Raw genomic sequence first — 22,969 nt, forward strand, 5'->3', positions numbered from 1 at the left:
TATTTATAACTCAATTTTCAGGAGATCACCCGGCTGCCATGTACCACGAACATCGGAGTTCGTCAGTAATACCATACCGAGACAAGAGACAAGCATTCATGTTGGTGCTGTTCGTAGGATTTTCAATTTACTGTAATACACTTCATTGAAGAATAACAATCATAACAAACTCGAACTTCGCCAAGTCTAGAACTGTTTTACAGGGTAGTATTGCTCAGCTGTTTTATGAATGATTGTTTTTTTTTTTGAAAAGTTTCGAGTGTCGATTGGTTATAGTAATATGAAATGTTTGGTTGTTGTTATTTATGCTCATTTTGGTATGATAGAAAATGTCAATGGACAGACTGTCCCTGAAAAATAATGCAAGGTATAAGTTAGTTTTTGTTTTGGAAATATATGTTTTATACAAACTCTTTTTGTCTTCCTTATTGCTCCCTGAATAGATTTTGAATTCCATTTTATCAAAGTGTTTGCCGTCACCAATAGTGAGTAGTAGATGTAAGCTACTGGTAGAGTTTTCTTGCTGTTGATAAGGTGTGTTACATACATTGCGTAATTAAAATATCTAGGTTTCAGACACCCCCCTATGTAATAAAAAGTTTGATCCGTTAGTAATAATTGGTTGGCCCTTTAAAGTTACATAACGCTAAACAACCTTCGATCCCATTTTTATTCTGAAATGTTCTTAAACTGAAGTCAAAACCATTATTTAATCGAGAGATGCGTAGATTTTTTTTGCAGTAACAGTAAATTGAAATATCATTATTTTCAAATTTTATCATTCCGTTAGGGCATCTTCAACGGTGGTCTATTTTTGAAACAACTTTATACTAGATTTACACCAGCGAAACCAGAATAGAACTAGATAATATAGACCAAATTTTCGTTCTCCGCACCGGTGTTGTATATCTTGTTGTTTTAAACCGCTGACATCTGTCACACTGTCAACAATTCAATACCCCATGCTATCAGTTTATGAGACTTGTTATAATAAAAAGCACTCAATATTTAACAAACGGAAATTCGATAATTTTTACGCACATTAAACGATTACTTTGGCAAGACACTTTATATCCACAAGGCTTTATGGATTTGGTGGGTTGACCCGAGCGTTAGTGACATTTCTCACGATGGATTAGTATGATCAAAAAATTTCTGCTACAAGTTGAGCTTCAGAGGTTAGCGAAAAATATTTGATCGCGTAGATGTTCATCTTCCGTTTTCATCTCATCAATATTTCAAAATCTTGCAGTTCTTCAAACTTGGGTTGGGTTTTGAGGATATTGAAACAAGCCTGCATTTTGAACATTTTCAGTTCATTGTCTCCGAGGAACATTTTTCTGGCTTCTTAAGGTCTGCTCTGGTCCCACTACACTGAAAAAACTGCGCACGCTCCATCCAAGTGTTTCATCAATTGGATATTAAAATGACTCCGCGTTGTTATTAGAAGAATTTTTTTTGTCGAATTCAATCATTTTTCACTTTCGTTTCAAGTTGTCACACACATCAACTTACATCCATGAGCGCCACTTCTTTTATGTATGATTCCAACATCCCTTTCAAGTGAATTACACTTGAATCTGCCCCACTGTTTCATCACAGTGATTATCTTGTGCGAAACACTTTCAGTTGATTTGTTTTGTTTTTATATGTCAAATGAAGTGCCGTTTGTGCTGAAAAGTAGAAAAATGGCGAAAGATGAGAAGTCAGCAGGTGTCATACGGCTTAGAAGTTCGACGATTTTCCGGAATGCATCTGTAAGATTTGGCAAGGTGAGTGATTTATGTCACGTAAAAGAATCGAATTCTAATTTTATTTCGTTCTTCCAGCACAAGATCACAGAGATTCTGATGAAAGCATCTTTACGCTAGAGGCAAGTATTTGTTTACTAATTAAAATTAAATTCAATTAATTAAATTCTTTGTTTGCCTTACAGGCTTCTTCAACAGAGAAGTAAAGATTATATTTGGCGATGAATTATTATAGTAAAATTTAAATTTTAAATTTCATAAATAAAATAAAGGTTATGTCACAGATAACAGATATCCAAGCTAGAACAAAAAATTCGCGAAATCGTGTGTAAAATTTCAAATTCTTGCTTGTTTGGAATGCTAACGACATCTTTCTGCAACTTGCGACTTTAACCACTTTAGTGATGGCAGCGCTGGATTATAGTCAAAGCTGCCAGACGCAAGAAAATTCTCACAAATAGTAGAGTCGCTGTTTTTGCAACGATATAACACTGTTTTTGTGAGGTTTGTGTATTTTTTTTTCATATCAACACTAAAACAAACAAATTTTTCGCAAATATAAACTGGCATTGAATAAAATTGTCGATCATGTACAAATTACGACTGCTCAAAATTTCTACATTGAAAAACGGCAACGCTTCTTATTGAAATAATATCGATAAGAGCTGGAAAACTATCGATTTTATCGAATCATTGACCACTAAGTGTTCTTAGCGCCACCATACTATGTATTGCGACATGCTGAAAAACTGTTGCGTCTTTTTACACATGAAGCAAAATTAGCTTGGATGTCTGTTATCTGTGGTTATGTAATATGCAATCACTTCCATGTAAAACTATCTTCATTTTAAAATCGAAGAAAAACCATTCGAAGCTCGGTAAACGTTCATTTGAGATTCAAAATCCAAACACTTTATGTCTGTATGTCATATCACGAGAATTGAAAGTGTTTTCCTTTTGAAAATGGGGTGTTGCACGATAAATAATTCTAAAGTGTTTCGCATATGAATTCTATATGTTTGGACCAGTAGGGCGAAATCAAGTGCAAAACACTTTATAGTGTCGTGTCGATTTCTTTGAGTGTACAATTAAGGCGATTAACAAATACCCAACATATTTGTCATCCTGGTGGCTGACGGTTGCAAATCAAGTAGTTGAGCCTACGGTTATGGTCTTCCAGAATTCCCTTCTTTTGCTGATCGGTTTCCTTGAAGCCGAAAACGACAAACCTGTTCATTTTCTTCTTCAGAAAATCCACAAAAATGAATTGTGAATTGTGATAAAAAATCTTTGTTTTGTTTATTCCCCAACACTCGCAAAACGCTTATATGAAAATAGCTAAAATGAGGTATTCAATTGAAATATGACATTTTACCCACCTATTGGTAGCGTACAATGGGTTTTGGAATGATCTATTTCTTGTTCCAAAAAGTGACAAAAATAGACCGAAACATATACCAGTTTCAAATTTTTTCAATTTAGATCTGGTATAAAACAAAATTTACACTACCGGTGCAGCAGTGAATTAGAGTTTGTTCCAAAAAAATAGAACAAAACAACGAATTGGACCACCGCTGAAGATGCCCTTATGTTACAGTTATACGTAACGAAATCTTGACACCAGCAGCTCCGTGTCGTCCAGAGTATCTTAGTACTAATGTTGCCATTTTGTAGATGTGTGAGACGCGCGAAGGCCCTCGTTTATCTTATTAACTTAATATCTCTCTTGGGGAATACATGTTAAAACTTTTCCTTAAAAATTTCTCAAAAAAACTAACCTTATTCATAGGTAATTGTATATTTTTGAATAAATCGATGATCAGCTAACTATTGTAAACTTTCTAGAGGTTGTCTACAACTTTATCAAAAATCGAAATTAGTTCGAGATTAAATGCAGGATTGATTTTAAACAATATACATTTTGAAATCATAATTTAACATGCTATTCATACAGATGGATTATACAGCATTAAAATTTATTTATTTTTTCAGTCTATAAAGGGTCGACGTGTGCCCGACCGAACCAAGTGCCATTTAAAAAAAAAAATGACTCATTCACACCAGTGCACAGTGTTTTATTTTGCTGATTTTGTGCGCAAAATAAATAGCTTCTTCAAATTTGATTTGAGTGATATACTTTATTCGGAAAAGTTTCTATTTATTTTATTGTGTCTCTTTTAGAATGTACGATTTAGTGATTATTTCACCTAGAAGTGATACGGAAAACTTATTTTTTCAGGGCAGTGAGACAGACAGCTAGACAGCAAAGATGACAATTAACTGTGTATTGTCTTGTCGAGCTTCGTAGCCGCAAGGTTACAGAGTCCGCTTTGACAAGCGAATGGTGATAGGTTCGAATCTTAGTAGAACCAAACCATTCGTTCGCAAAAAGGACTTTAAGTATGGGTTTATTCTCAGGCTCTTTCACACAAAATTTTCTCTCCAGAGTTAATAACCTCTCGTCTAAAGCTTCGATAATATCATAGACTATAGCACGTCTATGCTGTTAGAGTGATAGCTTGCAGGAGGATTTGATAGAATCGATAAGGAAGAAAGTTGGTTACTAAATCTGAATGAGAAGACAAAAAGTACTATAACTTCCCTCCAGACTTAATAACCACTGGTCTAAAGCTTCGATAATATCATAGACTATAGCACGTTATATGCTTTTAGAGTGATAGCCTGCAGGAGGATATGATAAGGTCGATAAGGAAGGAAGTAGGTTACTAAGTCTGAAGGAGAAGACAAAAAGCACTATAACACGGAGCAGGTTACTTCTCAATAAGTAGCACTGCAAAATGGTAAAAAAACAGAAATGTGCAAACAGCAAAAACGTCTGGACAATGCCACAATAGATCACACAACTACTGGTCGTAGTAGGGTCCACACAAAAAAAACTGTGACTAAAAATTATATATATATTTTTATGGCCTTCTGAAAAAATACGCGATTTTATTGGATTTATATTTTTGCTGAAGATTGTAAAACGTTATATTTAGAAATAACAAAGTTATATGATAAAGTTAGAGTTTTCATGCAAAAGATTTTTTTCATTGAAACAACCGAAAAGACTTTATTAGACAAATGATTTTATATTTTTTTGAAAGTAAAATAGACGTGCTTTCAGAGCATCAAAAAGTTATCTGCGTATTTTTGCGTACGGCTGAGTAATTTGAAATTAAACTTACCCTTGAAAAACCGTTAATTGTTGAATAACTCTTTTATTTTGAATCATAGCAAGATCAAAAATGTGAATTTATGTTTGGCTAAAAATTTTGTAGAAGGTTTAAAACATGTAGAAAATCCAGGAAAAAAAGTTATATTTAAAATTATGGTTTGAGTGAACTTTGCATATAAAACTTTTTATATCTTTTTTAACATAAGAGACAGAAATCCGACACCTTCGACAAAGTTTCTAGTAAAACCATTTGACACAACTTTTTCGAAGACACTAGCTGTCTATCTCACTGTCCTGGAAAAATAAATTTTCCATATCACTTCTAGGTGATGGTGAATCACTAAATCGTACATTTTAAAAGAAAACAATAAAATACATAGAAACTTTTCCGAATAAATATATCACTAAAATCTAATTTGAAGACGCTATTAATTTTGCGCACGAAATCAGCAAAATAAAACACTGTGCAGTGGATGTAAAAATTATTTTAAATTTATTTTAAAAATTATTTAAAAACAAAAATTCTCTGTTGCAACTTGCAGAAAACATACGGGGTGGATGAACCTTGAACACCGATTACTCGAAATAAAGTTTTTGGCGCTTGGTACGGTCTGGTCGCACGCCGAACAAGCTGAAAAAATACTTTTTAAACATACGACCGGACGACGCCGTTAACTATCCTAACTTTATATTGAACACTACAAAAGCTCTGCCTTTAATAAAAGAAAAACATAGTGGCTCAGAAAAGCAATATGAGAGTGCTCAAGAGAGTTTAGTTTCAGTTTATTTTGTATTAAGGGGTAATATACCTTTTTATTTTTCAAAAAATCGAAAAAAAAAATTGCATCATATTGAAGTACAACATTTTGAGAACATTTTCCCAAATTTTCATAAAGATCCGGGCAATAAGGAGAAAGTTAGAGCGATTTGCAGCGTGCCTCGCCACGGCCGCATAAGCTTAACTTGAAACTTTATACGCGTTTATCTCAGAACAGTGTTTCTCAACAAATGACTTTGCCGTGGTTACGATTGCGGTGAAACTACTGAACCGATTTTCTTCATCTTTTTTAAAAATGTTCGTTAATAAATTCCCCGGTCGTTGAACGACCGATTTTTGATAAACGAAGTTTAACTTTGCTTAAAACGTGTTTTTTTTTCGAGAAAAAACGTTCCAGTTTGCACTGAAAATAAAATACTTATTAAACCGATCGTTCAGATACCCGGCACACTTCTAAACTAATGAAATAATATGAGTTTTTTTTATTTCAGTGGATCTGCAATCAAACTTTGCTCTTTATTCTCGAGGTATATAATCCCATAAGTTCTCGTACTTTATGAAAAATACTGCAATCGACCTTATACCACCTGATTCGAAATTATCATCCACCAACTTTCTTGAGAAGTAATTAAAAAAGATTTAAAACATCTGATGTTTTTGCCTTTCTCCTAGAAAGGTATAGCAATCACTGCAAAAACTAATGTTATAAAAGTGCTCAAAAGGGCCGAATGTCGTATATCACTCGACTCAGTTCGACGAGCTGAGTATTTTCAGTATGTGTGTGTATGTGTGTGTGTAACTCTCTCCCAATCTCACTCGATTTGCTCAGAGATGGCTGAAACGATTTCAATGAAATTAATTGCAAATGAAAGGTCTAGTTGCCCCATAAGATCGTATTGAATTTCATTGTAATCGGATTTCTAGTTTAGAGGTTATGTATCAAAATGTATAAATCACGAAACGATACGATCACGATCAATATCTCAGAAACTACACAACCGATTTGAACAAAATTAATTTCATTCCCTTTGGATGGTTGATCTTCCATCCGAAGGGAATAAAATTATACGGTGACTAAAACCTCAAAAAATGAAGTGTGCCGGGACACTTCTAAACTAATGAAATAATATGAGTTTTTTTTATTTCAGTGGATCTGCAATCAAACTTTGCTCTTTATTCTCGAGGTATATAATCCCATAAGTTCTCGTACTTTATGAAAAATACTGCAATCGACCTTATACCACCTGATTCGAAATTATCATCCACCAACTTTCTTGAGAAGTAATTAAAAAAGATTTAAAACATCTGATGTTTTTGCCTTTCTCCTAGAAAGGTATAGCAATCACTGCAAAAACTAATGTTATAAAAGTGCTCAAAAGGGCCGAATGTCGTATATCACTCGACTCAGTTCGACGAGCTGAGTATTTTCAGTATGTGTGTGTATGTGTGTGTGTAACTCTCTCCCAATCTCACTCGATTTGCTCAGAGATGGCTGAAACGATTTCAATGAAATTAATTGCAAATGAAAGGTCTAGTTGCCCCATAAGATCGTATTGAATTTCATTGTAATCGGATTTCTAGTTTAGAGGTTATGTATCAAAATGTATAAATCACGAAACGATACGATCACGATCAATATCTCAGAAACTACACAACCGATTTGAACAAAATTAATTTCATTCCCTTTGGATGGTTGATCTTCCATCCGAAGGGAATAAAATTATACGGTGACTAAAACCTCAAAAAATGAAATTAATTTCAAATGAACGGGCTACCTAAAAACCCTTAACTATTGAATTTCATGAAGATTGAACTTGTGGTTCAGATGTTATGGAAAGAAACGGGTCTGGAGACTATCTAATGTCACTCACGTTTCTCAGAGATGGCTGGACCGATTTCCACAAAATTAGTGTCAAATGGAAGGTCTAGCTGCCTTATAACACCCTATTGAATTTTGCTGTAATCGGACTGTAACTTCGTCTGTAATGTATCGAAATGTGAAAATCACGAAACTTCATTATCTTAGAAACTACACAACCGATTTGAACAATATTGATACCAGATGAACCGGCTAGTTAAGGGTCAACTGATAAATTATGATTGAACACGTGGTTTCAAAGTTTGGCTGCCCTATACGTTTCCTTTTCATTTGATTATAAACGAACTTGAGCAACCGTTATGTATTAAATTGTTAAAACAACGAAAGTCTATTATCTCAAGTATTACACGACTTATTTGAACATAACTAGTGTCATACGAACGAGTCATCTCTCAAACTTACAAATAACAAACTTCATAACAATTTGATATGTGGTTCAAAAGTTTTGGAAAGAAAAGAAATTCAAAGACTATTTAAAACTATACCTGCTTTAATCTATATATATGACCTCAACATATTTTAAATGTGGTATCGTACTATTTGAACGTTCCCGCTATCGCTCGTTATTAAATTGTTCTAAATTAGGAGTCATTTCTTTTTTTTTTTCTTAAGCACTAACATTACGTCAAATTTCATATTTTATACTTTAATTACAACATCAATATTCTATAACCCAAAAAGTGCATATACCTTAATTGGGTTTAAGGTGAAACCTCATTGAATCCAAAAATGGCCGACTTCGAGTCACCACTTCGAATTTTCGAAAGCACAAGCAAGCATGGAAATTTTCTCTCACTAGCAATATTTCTTGCAAATGTGTTCTTTGATTCATCAGGTATCGTTTGACTATTTCCACTCGCGTACAAGCTTTCCATAGAAACGCTGCTGATTGTTTTTCGCTTCTAAGAATTCCAAATACCATGGAAGGAGACTGAATGATTCAAACACGATAGTTGAAATATCTCCCAGCTGGTCTCGAGTTACGATGCTGGCCTAACAAGCCAGTCGTCGTATGTTCGAGTCCCGGCTTGGGAGAGACTGTTAGTGTCAGTAGGATCGTAGCGCTAGCCCCGCAATTGTTCTTTACACTTAACAGTCGGCTGCGAAGTCTGTGTATAGTGAAACAGAAGGTCGAATTCCGATACGGAATGTAGCACCAAGGCTTTGCTAGTATTTGTTGAATCCAAGTTCACTTGCATTCAACAGTATCGCGAGATTTTTGAGATGTTATCGCCAGTGATACAATATTATCACGCAGAAAAATATTCAATCAAATCAAATAAATTTTGGTTTGTTTTAATAAAAAGTTTCGATTGTTTTCTGACCAACAAAATGGGCAGTTTATTTTAATAAAAGCATCTTATCAATTCAAATAAATCGTTTGCTAGAAACACATTAACAGATTTTATTGAAACAATACGACATTTTATTAAATCGAATAAAGGCTTTTATTAAATTAAACAGGGACGTCTGTTGATTCAAACCAAACTTTTTGTTCAATGAATTTTTTTATTGTTTTCAAGCTAAATTAATTAGGATATCAGCTCTATTAGCATCAGGTTTGTCCAATTATCATTCGGGGGGTTAATGAAGTCATAGAGAACTAATTTTTTGCGGGAAAAAGGTCTGCATTGTGAAGAACCATCATGCAAGAAGTTAATGCTCTAGGACATTATTCACCCCCGGACGATAATAGGTAAAACCTGATGATAATAGAACCGATACCCTATTTGTCAATTTTATCGATATTTGAAGCTTGATGTGTACAGGGTAAACGCTTCTTTTTTGTCGATGAATGTTATCAATAGATCTAATGAAGGAGACTTTACCCTATTATTGAGCAATGTTTTTAATAGTCCGAGAAGAACAATGATTTATTCGCGAAGGTGTTTTACAATGTTTTGCTAGGTAGGATTAGTCATCATTAGTATAATTCTGGGCAACACATCAAACATATTCAAAAAGTTGCAATATCTCCAATAAAGACAGGAATCTATTTGATGCAAGTTTATTTTGCTTGAACTCAGTGTTTGAAAATTCTGTAGAGCAACTACATGATCAACATCAATTTGAAATATTTGAATATGGTCTTCGAATGTAATTATATCAAATTTTTGGGCAAAAACTGTAACACTACTATCGGGCAATAACACTGAATCTAAGAGGCAAAACGTGTTGATTATTTCGTGCTGCTGCACAAAAAATAGCATAGCCTTTGGAATACAAAACACCGTCCTTAGTAAATTTTGATATTAACGGCATAGATCTATTTTGTATCCGTTTTCTGAAATGTGATAAAAAGTATCAGTCAATTATTATTTAAAAAAACATGAATTGTTTGATATCAACAAACAACAAACATGGAATAAATAATTAATTCACTCTATGAATCTTGCTTCTAAAATGATATTCGGGGCATTTATAGATCTCCTTCTAAGCTACAACTGTAGTGAACAACAAATTCCAATAAGATCTTTATTTCTTTCATTCGATATCTAGATCTACAAGTAATTAAACACCATTTCACAAAATGATGCTTACACACAAGTTATAAGCAAGTGATTCAACGATTTATTTTTAACCTGGAGTCGCTTTGTGGCAGTAGAGTGTGCATACTTAAGAAAAACTTCTTATTCATAAGAGTACTACTTTTTACTGACGGAAGTATCATTTAAAATTCAATACTCACCTAGAAACAAGTCGATACTATCATCCGACAAGTCAAATGACTTCAACAAAAGATAAAGCTCAATTTGCTCTCTATTGAGCATATCATATTTGACTTCCTCTTTTTCGATGAATTCCTGAGCCATACCTTCAGCTTCAATATTGAAATTAAAACCTAATACTGTCCGGAGATGAACCAGCCGAAGGCTGAAAATCTCCTTAAGAAAGAGAAATAAAAAAAACCTAGTACTGTTCTAATAGAAAGACGAAAATTCAAAGACTGTACAATAACTATAACTCGAAATTTGACCGAAAAGTTAGGCAGCTTGTAACGCTGAAATGCCAGCAATTCACTTCGAGATGATCAATGGAGGTTGACAGGACAAAACTGCTTAGATATTGCACGCTAAAAGTAATTAGCAGAAACAATAAAATTGGTAATTGTTTCGATAAAAAACACGTTGGAAACAAACAAACCATTTTGATTAAAACAGATGTAGCGTTTCGGGATTGTTTCAAACTATGTCGTTGGTTTGTTTAAAAAAAAAGTTTGTATTGAAATGAATCGTTCTTTTGATTGAAACAAAACAAATCGTTGAATAGATTAATAATAAAACATTTTATTGATTCAAACCAGAGAGTTTTTTCTGCATGATGAATCCAAATGAACGTTAGATTGCGTTCAACTGTTTGCTTACCAGAGCAAGCAGGTATCATCAATGCTAACGGAAATTGTAGCATGATGCATTAGCATGTGATATTTGAAATCACAAAGAATCATCACGGTAAAAGCACGACGTGGAGTAGCCGAATTCCACCTACAAGCAACCAACATTTGAAAGAATCGTTGCGGTCGCTTGAGTGCGATCGTTTACGATTCTTTCGTGAAACACTCGCTATATATTGCTCGCTCCGCCTAAAGCAGGTAATACTGAAACAAAATCATCAAAGAAGTGCTCTAAGTTTTCTCTTGCAAGTTTTCTCTGCTTTAAGTTTTCTCTTGCAAGCGATAATTTGTAACTTTTTAAAGCGATGGTTTGCTGGGATTGAAAGCTTATGAATAGCACGTTCAGGAATGATACCCGAATAATTGTTATGCGGTACGATTTTTTCCATCCTTGAGCACAAGACTCGGAAAAAGTTAATTCGTTCCCTGTGAAAATGCTATTTTATGTTTGCTGTGGTGAAGCAAACATAAAATAGAATTTTCATAGGGAACGCAATGAGTATTTCCGAGTCTTGTGCTTTCGAAGTGGTGACTCGAAGTCGGCCATTTTTGGATTCAATGAGGTTTCACCTTAAGCGTTCACGTAAATCTATTTTTACAAATAATAAGTTTGAATGAGAAAGGCTGGGTCTGACCGCTAGGTAGATTAATTTAGGTTTTCATACAGCTTTTCAAAAGATTATGACGATTTGTGAAATAACATTCGATACCATGATGATTTATATATTTATATGATACTAGCGGACCCGGACAACTTCGTCTCGCCCATTTTTGTGTTTAATTTAATAATTTTAAACATTCCAAATTCATTGCTTCCTTGCGATTAATTTATAGTCTGCAAATGTACGACGATTCGGCCACTGGTTATGATCAAAGTCAAAAAGCAAATCATTTGAAATGATTGTTTTTATCGGAATGACAAAATTTTCCGGAAGAATCAAGAATAATGGGCGCATCATTTAAAATTGAACGTACCATCAGAATTTCCTGATAACCGCTCTGAGCACGCTCTACAGTCAAGTTTTCCACTCTTGCCGAGGGTAATAAAGCAAAAATCGGGTGCCCCGGTGAACCTGACCATATGCACTATGGTGCTGAAACCTGGCTTGCGACATAACTTTAAGTGTTGGTAGAAGAACTGCTACACCTTTTTCATATACAATCTTGAACAGCTCAACGATCAATGACGGACTATGCACGATTAATCAGTTTTGCTCATAGTGACAATTTTATGAGAATTTAAGTCATCAGATGGCAGCACTAACCGTCGGAAATCGGTCGTATTCAAAATGTATGAAAAATATTAAAGTTGGGTATCCTTTTCTAGTTATCTTTGCTTCTATGCATCATTTCGATTACGGAAATACCCATATTAAGTAATATTCGGTCTTTTTCGGCAGTTTTTCCGAAATCAGAAGTCGCCATCTTGGATATCAAAATGGCATTTGGAGACATTTTCTGGCCCCTGAGCGTCATTCGGGTTTAAAAAACACCCATATTGGGTGTTATTTGGTCATTTTCGGGCGTTTTCCAGAAACCAAAAGTCGCCATCTTACAATTCATAATGGTGTATGTGGTAAATTTTTAGCTTCTGATTCCAGAGATACTCATAGTTGCAGGTATTTGGTCATTTTCGGCTGTTTTACAGAAACCGGAAGTTGCCATCACATGATGCTTAAAATAAATGTTCGATTACACTGGTCAACACAAGTGTGGCCCCGAAGGTCAAACTCGGAAGAAAATGAAAAGTTATAGCTTTTTAACCATTTATGTGATTTTGTTGTTGTTGTGAGCTGAGCTAGCCGTGTCAAATATACTATTATTATTGACTAAAAAAACTGTTGTGAGCTTTAGAGCAGCATTTTTGTTTTCGATTTTGTCAGCTAGTGTTATAATCAAATGAAATGGGTACCAATAAAGCAACTAAACCTTTAAATTGAAACTAAGATTGTTGAAATCAGTCCAGCCTTCTTTCGCAAAATGAGTAAATTTTAAAAGTTTTTTGAGCACGTTTCTTTTCATAACCTTTGAACTTCATATTCAATACTTCATGAAATTCGTTAGTTGGGGGTTTTGAAGACAGTCCGTTCATTTGATACCTATTTTGTTCAAATCGGCTGTGTAGTTTCTGAGATAATGGAGTTTCATAACTTTTACATTTTGATACATAACAGACGAATTCAATTATAATAATTCAATAGGGTCTTATCAGGCAACTAGACCTTTCTATTGCAACTTATTTCGTGAAAATCGGTCCATCCATCTCTGAGAAAAGTGGGTGAGTTCAAGCAGTCTTCGAAACATGTTTCTTTTCATAGCCTGATTTCACATTATTATACATAATTGACAAAGTTAAAGTCCAATAACAATAAAATTAATAAATGGGGCAACAAGACTTTCCATAAGACACTTATTTTGTGAAAATCGGTCCAGCCATCTCTGAGAAAAGTGAGTGAGTTTAAACAGTCTTTGAAACACGTTACTTTGCATAACTTTTGAACTACATGTACAATCATTTTAAAATTATTATCCAAATGGTTAAAAAAAAGCCTGTTTTTTATACCGATTTTGTTCAAATCGGTTGTGTAGTCTCTGAGATAATGAAGATTTGTGATTTTCACATTTTGATATATAACCACATCCGATTACATTAAAATTCAATAGAGTCTTATGGGGCAACTAGACCTTTCATTTGCATTTAATTGCATGGAAATTGGTTCAGCCATCTCTAAGAAAATCGAGTGAGATTGGGAGAGCGTTACATACATACACACACATAGAAAATGCTCAGCTCGTTGAACTAAGTCGATTGATATAAGAGATTCGACCATTTGGAGCACTTTTGTACCTTTGGGTTTTTCAGTGAATGCCATACCTTTTTGGGAGAAAGGCAAAAACGACTTTTTTGGAAAACAAATTCTAAAAATAAAATTATGTTTGAGGGACGCGATTTTTTATTATGGTTTAGCAAAATATTGCAAAATTTGTTGAAAAAGTTTTATTTAACACAGTATATAGTAACGGGTGACAACTAAAATTTTGGATTTTTTCTGCTTTATTACTCATGAAGACACGTTTCCGATGAAGCTTTCTCATGGCGCTGAAACAATAGCATTGTACAACCATCATGCCGACTTTTTGAATGCATCTTCCATATGAACGACTATTACGGATTTGGCCCAAAGCTGGGGGAATTATTCATCTAAGTTCACTTTGAAAAAAATATAATTTCGGTGTCGACTTATTTTGTTTTGAGGAAGTCACACCAAGGGATTATAGAATTCAGCGTGAAGGAAGGATGAGTTGTGGGGAACCCTGAGAATAAACCGATGCTTAAGTCCTTTTCGACATCGAATTTGCCTGATTCTACTAAGATCCGAACCCACGATCATCTTCTCGACAAGGCGGACTCTGCAACCTCGCGGAACGCAGCTCCCCATAAAAAAAAATAAAAACACGCAAAATATACAAAAAAGCAAGCAACTTGTTGTTAGGTATGTTCATTTTTATTTTCTTATCATATTTGTTCATTCCATCATTATGAGAAAATTTAAATAAAATTATTTTCAATTTTATAATGCCGTAAAATGAAACAATGTATAACAAAATAGCGATGAAAATGAAAATTAAAGAATTGAAAAATTTAATTGTTGGGAAATAATCGAGAGGCAAAATGGCAACATTGCTGCAAAAAAATAAAAAAATATTTTTGGATTTCTTGATGGGCAGCAACCTGGAAGGTTCTTCCAGTTGGTCTCGAAGTACGATGCTGGCCAAGCAGACCAGTCGTTATAGGTTCGAGTCTCGGCTCGGAAGAGACTGTTTGTGTCGTAGGATCGTAGCGCCAGCCCCGCAATTGTCCTGTACATTAAACAGTAGACTGCGAAGTCTGTATATAATAAACAGAAGGTCAAGTTCCGAATCAGAATGCAGCACCCAAGCTTTGCTTTTTTGATTGGCAGAAAACTTTTGAAAATCATTTTTTGGGCTGTGCTTTGTGTCAGAAAGTTGACAGACATTTTCAAATAAATATAATTGCTTGATATAAAATGGTGAAATTCAGAAGAGGTTTTATAAAAATGATATATCGCGAGATTTACTCATATTGCATCGGGGTAATAGTTATTTTTATGTAAATTTTCTTAAGGATCACGATGAAATTATCAAATTTAAATAAAAAAGGCTGCATTTGTCGAAAAATGAATATCAATTTTAAAATACAAAAACAGCACTTTCGTTCAAAAATTATATTTTTTAGGATTTCTTGTTTTATTTTCTTGGAAAATCATGTATCAGTACTTTTTTGACATCTTACGGCTATGAATTGTAAAGAAAAGAAAAAAGAGGTTGTGAACAAAATCCCAAAAAAATCTTCGGTTGCACGCAGGATGACACTGTGGCATGATAGTTGGGTTGCGTATATTGGGTACAAATGAGGTCGAATGGTTGTTCAGGGACATTGGTGTTTTTGCCGTAATGTGATGAAGCTTTATTTGGCCTTAACATATACCATCTATCGGCATGATGTTTTTAACGAAGTTGATACAAAACTTTCTCCAATCATTAGTCCCGGTACATTCACTGGACCAAATCACTGCACTTGAACCTTGATTTTGACAAGAAAAACGAAGTCCTTTTTTGACCGTTACTTTGGCCGGTCTTTCATTTCTTTCCTGGCGAATTGTTCTTGAGGTTTGTAGAAAATGATACACAGTCGAAACAGGATGGTTTTTGCTTTCAAAAGGGTTTTTCGTGAACTTTGTGCCATCATTGTTGTGTAGTTCAGTTGGAACTGTACATCGCGCTTGCACAAGGCTTGTTTCGAAGCCATTTGGCGCAGAGGTGAGCATGCATAAACAAAACAAAAAACCTAAATTGCTCCACCTAGCGGTCGGACTCAGCCTTTCTCATTCAAACTTATTATTTGTATAAATAAATTTACATGAATGCTTAAATCCAAAGAAAAGGTATATTCACTCTCTGGGTTCTACAATATTGATGTTGTAGTTGAAGTATAAAATATGAAATTTGACGTAATGTTAGTGCTTGAGAAATATCGAAATAAAAGAAATGACGATTTCGAACAATTTAATCACAAGCGATACCAGCAACGTTCAAATAGTACGATACCACATTCAAATCATGTTGAGGCCATATATATTGATCAAAGCAGGTATAGTTTTTAATAGTTTTTGAATTTCTTTTCTTTCCAAAACTTTTGAGCCACATATCAAATTGTTATGAAGTTTGATATTTGTAAGTTTGAGAGATGACTCGTTTGTATGTCACTAGTTATGTTCAAATAAGTCGTGTAATACTTGAGATAATAGACTTTCGTTGTTTTAACAATTTAACACATAACGGTTGCTTAATCAAATGAAATGGGAACGTAAAGGGAAGCCAAACTTTGAAGCCACGTGTTCGATAATAATTCATCAGTGAACTCTTAACTAGCCCGTTTATCTGTTATCAATATTGTTCAAACCAGTTGTGTAGTTTCTAAGATAATGAAGCTTCGTGATTTTCACATTTCGATACATTACAGACGAAGTTACACTGCCCATAATTAAAAAAATGGCTAATATGCCATAGGCATCAAATCGAGAAAAACGCATTTGTAGGTTTTTTGTCGGTACAACATATTTTGACTGTTTATGACAGCTTTTTTATTGAGTATATCACCCTTCATATATGCTGGAACCATGCCGTTGAGTTGAAACAGGGAAATCTGTAGAAAAATTACATCCGCCACGTATTTTTAACACAGTAGCCGTTTTTTTATAAACGAAAGGTCAGTTGACAAAACGGTGTGCAATTTGGCTAATATCCATACGATGTGAATTATATCGTACTCGTTGATGATGAAAATGGTTTTAAATTTAATAAAACAACACGGAAGCACAAGTGAGGATGAAAAGGACGACGAGCCAATTGTTATGTGCAGCAATATAACAATATAACGAAAATATTATTATTCATGGTAATCTCACAATCCACTTTCCTATTTTTTCTCATCAAATCCAAATGAAATCTGAATCTTCTCTTTATTAATATTACTCCCAATCAAAAAGCTAAATATAATTTTTTTAAATGTAAAGATTCATGACAGAAGGAAACAGTCACTCGTTCTGATCATTGGGTTCCGCAGCACAACAAATAAATTCTTGTAGCATCAAATATTCTTCTTGAAAAAGTCAAATTTGATGCAAGGGCCTTACGATCGCTCACCTGTCCCCAGTAACCACCAAGCTACAACACCCTTTCGAAAGTTGGAAGAAACACAGTACAGTAATAATACACTGTTTCGTGAACATGCCACAGGTTCATATTGGATATTAGCCAACTTCACAATTATTTTGGATATTAGCCAAAATTGTTTCACGTTTGCTGCCTTCCCAAATGCATTTTTTGACAATCGGCTTCCGTAGGGACCTTGTTTAGGGTGTGTACCATCACGAGAAACTGTTTTCTCGATTTTGGTAAAAATGGCATATTAGCCAATTTTTGAATTATGGGAAGTACAGACCAATTACAGCAAAATTCAATGGGGTATTATGAGGCAACTAGACCTTTCATTTGACACTAATTTTGTGGAAATCGGTACAACCATCTCTAAAAAAAGTGAGTGAGTTTATGTAGTCTTCGGAATATGTTTCTTTTCATAGTTGGATTTCACATTTTAAACATAACAGGCAAAGTAATGATCCGTTTGCTAAACAAATCAATAGGGTCTTATGGGGCAACGAGACCTTCCATATGACACTGATTTTATGAAAATCGGTCCTGCCATCTCTGAGAAACATGAGTGAGATTAAATAGTCTCCAGAACACGTTTCTTTCCATAACTTTTTAACCACAAGTTCAATCTTAATAAAATTCAAAAGTTAAGGGTTTTTCAGGTAGCCCGTTCATTTGAAATTAATTTTGTTTTAGTCGGTTGTGTAGTTTCTGAGATATTGATGTTTCGTGATTTTTACATTTTGATACATAACCTCTAAACTAGAAATCCGATTACAATGAAATTCAATACGGTCTTATGGGGCAACTAGACCTTTCATTTGCAATTAATTTCATTGAAATCGGTCCAGCCATCTCTGAGAAAATCGAGTGAGATTGGGAGAGCGTTACACACACATACACACACATACACACACACACATACACACACACATACACACACACATACACACACACATACACACACACATACACACACACATACAGAAAATGTTCAGCTCGTCGAACTGAGTCGAGTGATATACGACATTCGGCCCTTTTGAGCACTTTTATACCTTTAGTTTTTGCAGTGAATTCACTAAAGTAGGAGTTCTTATGAAAACTATATTTTCTCCAAATCTGTGCATGCTAGAAAAAAACCTTCACCATCTTTGGATGCAGAAGACGTTACTCTAAAAATATAGAGCTTGAAAATTAAAGAGCTAAGTTGAAACCTACCGTGGAAGACTGAGAAAATCAGGTTTTCATGAAAATACGTACTTTGGTGAATTTAAACTGCTTTTTCTCAAAATGTTTGCATGCCAAAATAAATATTTCATCATGTATAGATCCAGGTGATCTTACCGCAAAAATGTAGAGCCTAAAATTTAAAGAACGGTTTTGTTGTTTGAATTTTATAAAAATACGTAGTTTTGTGATTTTGTAGTGAAATAATTTGGAAGCCCCAAAATTCACACTTACATACCATACTTCATCCACCTGACATGATTTGATACATGGAGCAATTGATACGTATGAAAATTCCCAGTGTTTGCTCAATCTGTTTGAAAAATTGGAGAAAAACACAGACATATTTGCGTCTCACAAAAACGGGGAGGGGTTTCTCGGAGACCTTAATCAATTTTCCCGAATGCGAACGTCCAAATTCACAGAAATGGTTGAAAAACTATGATCTTCTTAAGGCAACTATATTGTATTTTAGGACAACCGCTCTTGTCGACCAGTGTAATGTTTAAATCGATGCAATATTTAAACAACTAAACATCATGCAATAATTTCCTGTAACGTCCATGAAAATCTCGAAAATATTCAGGGTACCAACAAGCAGTTCTCAAGTAAAATAATATAGCGAAATCAAGTCGAAACAGCACCATCTCAACTATAATTATAGTACCAAAAGCACAAAGTGCATTTAGATACTTTGCTCAACATAAAAATTATATCATCAATGATCGGTGTTGCACCGTAAATGATTCAAAACACCGCTAAACTTATTTATATTTTGCTGTTGACACGAATTTCCTTGCAGTACTTATTTTCTAAAAGCTTCTGAAGCATCTTCGAACGCGCAGAAGCAAAATGTAAAAAGTTGGAGGAATTTTATAGGAAGCTCTGACGAGCTTTACGTTGTATTGTTTAGTACTAGAAAGTACTAGAAACGAAAATGTACTATGTATATAGATATTAAAAGTTTCCTAGCTTTATGGTTCAGCGAGAAATTATTATTTAAAAAAATATTCTAAAAATAATTCAATTAAATGCGATTTGTGCAGGTTACTTTAGTATTTTGCAATTTCGAAATTTTAAAGTATGGCTTAAGAACTTCAACCAATATTCTCAAGCACATATTTGAACAATCCAGAATAGGTTTCTCAATTTTATTGAATTTGCTCACTAGATTCCGATTCTTATTTATTTGTGTTTTAAAACAACTTGTTAAAAAATAATACATATTTACATTGTTTTATTCCATATAACTTTTAATTTGTGTAGTTTTGAAACAAATCAGTTACTTAAAATCATTTGCATTTATGGCTGATTACACAGTTGGCTTCAAGATACAATGCTGGTTTAATTAGCAACCCACCCTGTGTTTGAGTCCCGACTTGGCTGAAATTATGTCTAATAAACAGAACCGCACGAGTCACTTCAGCTTTGATTCATGGAGGGACAGGCAAGCAAGTATAGGTTATTACATCATATGGCTACCGTAAACCAATTACGGTACGTCTTTTTCATTAGTCGTCAGAGTTGTTCATGTTCGACGACTGTTTGAATGATTGATTTCTGGATTAATCGAGAACAGTATTCACCAGTGTTGAATCCACAAATTTCACCAAACCTTATCTACAATTTTATCTACCTCTGAAGGTGATGTTTTAGATGACAACTAAATTTAACATGTTACAGAATTGATGGATTCTCATAACCAACTTTGCTTTCTTATACAAGCAACTCACACTGCAACTAGGACTCCATCAAATTATGTCAGAAATTATAATAATTTTAACAACTTTATTATTTACAAATATGATTTATGTGTTTCTGAGGTACCAGCTTCGCTACGTAGAAGAAAAAGGAGCCCATATGGATACTGAATATTTCAGGCAGCTATAAGCCAAGATTGTAGAATCAACATTGGTTGTAACTTAATTGGTGAATTTTTCCCGAGACAGGTTTTTTCTCGAGCCTTTTAGAGAAGTCATAGTAAATAACTAATAATTTTTTATCGATAAACCAACTAAGAAAAGTTTCTACTTTGAAAATTCCCTTGTAAAAACAAAAATCTGCCTATCGGAAACTAATGAAATTTGGAGACTCATTCATACGATAATAAAAAAATCCCCTGCAAGGAAAATTCGTTATCTAATAAATTTTACGTCCTTGCGATATAACTTGCTCCAAGCAATCGCTGTGACACGGGAACACTGAACGATAAGGTCATCGCTGAGGTTTGGCAGTGCCTTTTTTCGCAGGTATATATTCAGTTGTTTTAGGCTATCCATATCAATAAGGCTAGATTGTTAGTCAAGGTGTTTTCGCTCCTTAGTAATAGAGCAGCTAGATAAATATCGTACGGTTACTACTTTTTTCTGTACAGAATGACCTCGTGGTTTTTGATCAACATTTTACTTGCAACGGTAATAATCAATTGCGCATTAAATGCACTTAAGACATACGCATAAACTTCACTACTTCTTGGTGTGAATATGTATTGGAATGTAACACAATGAGTGAATAAACGGAAAACATGTTAGGTCTTATCGATAATAATGTTAAGAATTTCCTTGGTTTGGAGCTGAGAGTTTGTTGGATGTCGGAACCTTAATATTGTTATTGCTTGTCTTTTTATGATTTTTCGCAAATTTTGGTGTAAATTTGGTGGAATGAACGTAAAAATCTATTAAAGTGTATTTTTAAAGCAGGCAGCGTTTATGAGAAAAAAACAAGGACTAAAGTGTGACTTAGACTTCGAAAAATTATACATCATCCAGACGGGACTCGAACCTGCAATCTTTCATGTGATGCCCATGAATAAGGCGAAAAGTGAAAGTGTTAAGAATAAAACTAGTTAAAGCCAGAAAAGAGAGAGAGAGCGTTTAAGAACAATGTGTACATATAATAAATATAATAAGTAAAAAAAAATTTTTTTTCTTTAACATTTCAGGTGACGATAATTGTAAGTGGCCAAAAAATTATTTCGATAACTGAATTTCAAACTTCTACCTGCAGCGGAGAAGGCTTCATCTGTATGACGTGTCGTACGGCCGCACAATGTCTGTTCATAAATGGTGAATGGCGTCCCCAGCCTTTCGAGGATTGCGACGAAGATAACGGGTTTTACTGCAATGTACTAGAAAGAGGTTGTTCTCAAAATGTTGGTGCTTGCAGCCCTGGCCAAGAAGGCAGTTTTGTATGTAACACTGAAGGGGTATTTCCTAATCCATTTGATTGCCAACGATATCATTTGTGCCGTCAAGAACAGCAAAACATGGTGTCTATAAATATGGTTTGTGATACAATGGCTTTTTCGGCCGCAACAGGGGATTGCTCACTGCATCGCAATGATACTATTTGCACTACGTTGCAATGGAGCTGTTCACGTGCAGGAGAAATGAATAGCTGGCCTGGAAATAATAACATCTACTATCTTTGTATCGTTGATACTCAGTCTCGTGCTCTTTATCCTCAACTATACCGTTGTAGTGGTGATCAAATATTCAATGACGGTCGATGTATGGATAGACAAGGTGTCTCTAGTACTACACCACCGGATGAAGATAATTCGTATCGCTGTGAATCCGCTGGACTGTTCCCCGATCCCATTGACTGTCGCTTCTATTACTTCTGTGATAGCAACCTCAACTCACAACATCTACAATGTCCCGCAGGAACAATATTTCAATCGAGTACCGCATCTTGTGTTGTAGGAACGTGTTGAATACTTAGTGACAAAGGACGAATGTTTAGTGTATGATGAATAAAATAATGTAAATATAATAATATTCAATATAAAGAGGAGGTGTTCTAGTCGCTGCAAAACCAAAACAATGTACCAGTTATGAAGTTCGAATGAAGTGCCAAAGCTGGAAGTGTGAGTTCAAGGTCACACTCCATTTCCTATCTGTTGTCTAACGTGGTTTTTTCGTAAGTCCTGCCGCTAGAAAAGTTGTTTGTTGTTTGATTATTAGATCAGTCACTAGCACATTAAGAGGCTATCTAGCCCGCTAGTAAAATGTGTATGTAGAAAGGAAGAAGGGATCATACCAGTTCCAATCATACACGTAAGTTTGTCCGAAAATTATATTCCTGCATTTTTTATAGTCATTCTCGTTCAACGGTATCATGGGTTGCCTTGAAATCTACAAATATCGAACGTGACGAGAGTTGATTTGTCGTGGCTTGTGGTCACACCATAAGCGGTAAACGACGCAACTGGATATAGAAGAGTATTGTAAAAGTGGCAAAATTTTTTTTGTAAATTTTTGCAGACGAAACAAAAAAACCCTACCTTCTAGTGCTTAAGGGGTTATATCTACCAACAAAAAAATTTTTCGCCATTTATTTTTATTTGCCTAAATCATGCGAAAACTATCCAAGAATCAAAATCTACATCACCCAAGTACAGATCTAAACTCAATGTTTGTTTAAATCAATTTTTACCGAACAACTTTTATACTCCAAAATCACATTTTTCGTTACGAACTAATTTCATTTTTGTCATATGACTTACATTTTAAGTTTAGTAAAG

The 22,969-nt window shown here is 34.5% G+C and overlaps 2 protein-coding genes across 12 annotated transcripts in view; both read left to right on the forward strand.

The window, feature by feature from the left end:
• Window positions 1-413, forward strand: part of LOC129725783 (lachesin-like) — a 56,978-nt gene extending 56,565 nt beyond the window's left edge. For all 10 annotated transcript variants that reach the window (XM_055681986.1, XM_055681979.1, XM_055681988.1 and 7 more), the window contains one exon: window positions 22-413. In XM_055681986.1, coding sequence (XP_055537961.1) covers window positions 22-149 — 128 coding nt within the window. In that variant the 3' untranslated portion in view covers window positions 150-413. The remainder of the gene's footprint in view (window positions 1-21) is intronic.
• LOC129725784 (uncharacterized) lies at window positions 65-22,234 on the forward strand. Of its 2 annotated transcripts, none has more exons than XM_055681992.1 (2): window positions 65-204; window positions 21,386-22,234. In XM_055681992.1, the coding sequence occupies exon 2, from the start codon at window positions 21,470-21,472 to the stop codon at window positions 22,157-22,159; it is 690 nt and encodes a 229-aa protein (XP_055537967.1). In that variant the 5' UTR covers window positions 65-204; window positions 21,386-21,469; the 3' UTR covers window positions 22,160-22,234. The 2 variants fall into 2 exon arrangements, with proteins under 2 accessions (XP_055537967.1, XP_055537965.1); XM_055681990.1 differs by lacking the exon at window positions 65-204 and adding an exon at window positions 17,814-20,858.
• The last annotated feature ends 735 nt before the right edge of the window (window positions 22,235-22,969 follow it).

Source organism: Wyeomyia smithii, chromosome 2 (assembly GCF_029784165.1).
Source record: "Wyeomyia smithii strain HCP4-BCI-WySm-NY-G18 chromosome 2, ASM2978416v1, whole genome shotgun sequence".
In the NCBI taxonomy this organism is placed as follows: Eukaryota; Metazoa; Arthropoda; class Insecta; order Diptera; family Culicidae; genus Wyeomyia; species Wyeomyia smithii.

Coding starts and splice junctions, on each gene's coding strand:
- LOC129725784 (XM_055681990.1), top strand. CDS start 20,820: ATGACCTCGTGGTTTTTGATCAACATTTTACTTGCAACG. Junction 20,859..21,385: donor TCAACATTTTACTTGCAACG/GTAATAATCAAT, acceptor TTAACATTTCAG/GTGACGATAATTGTAAGTGG.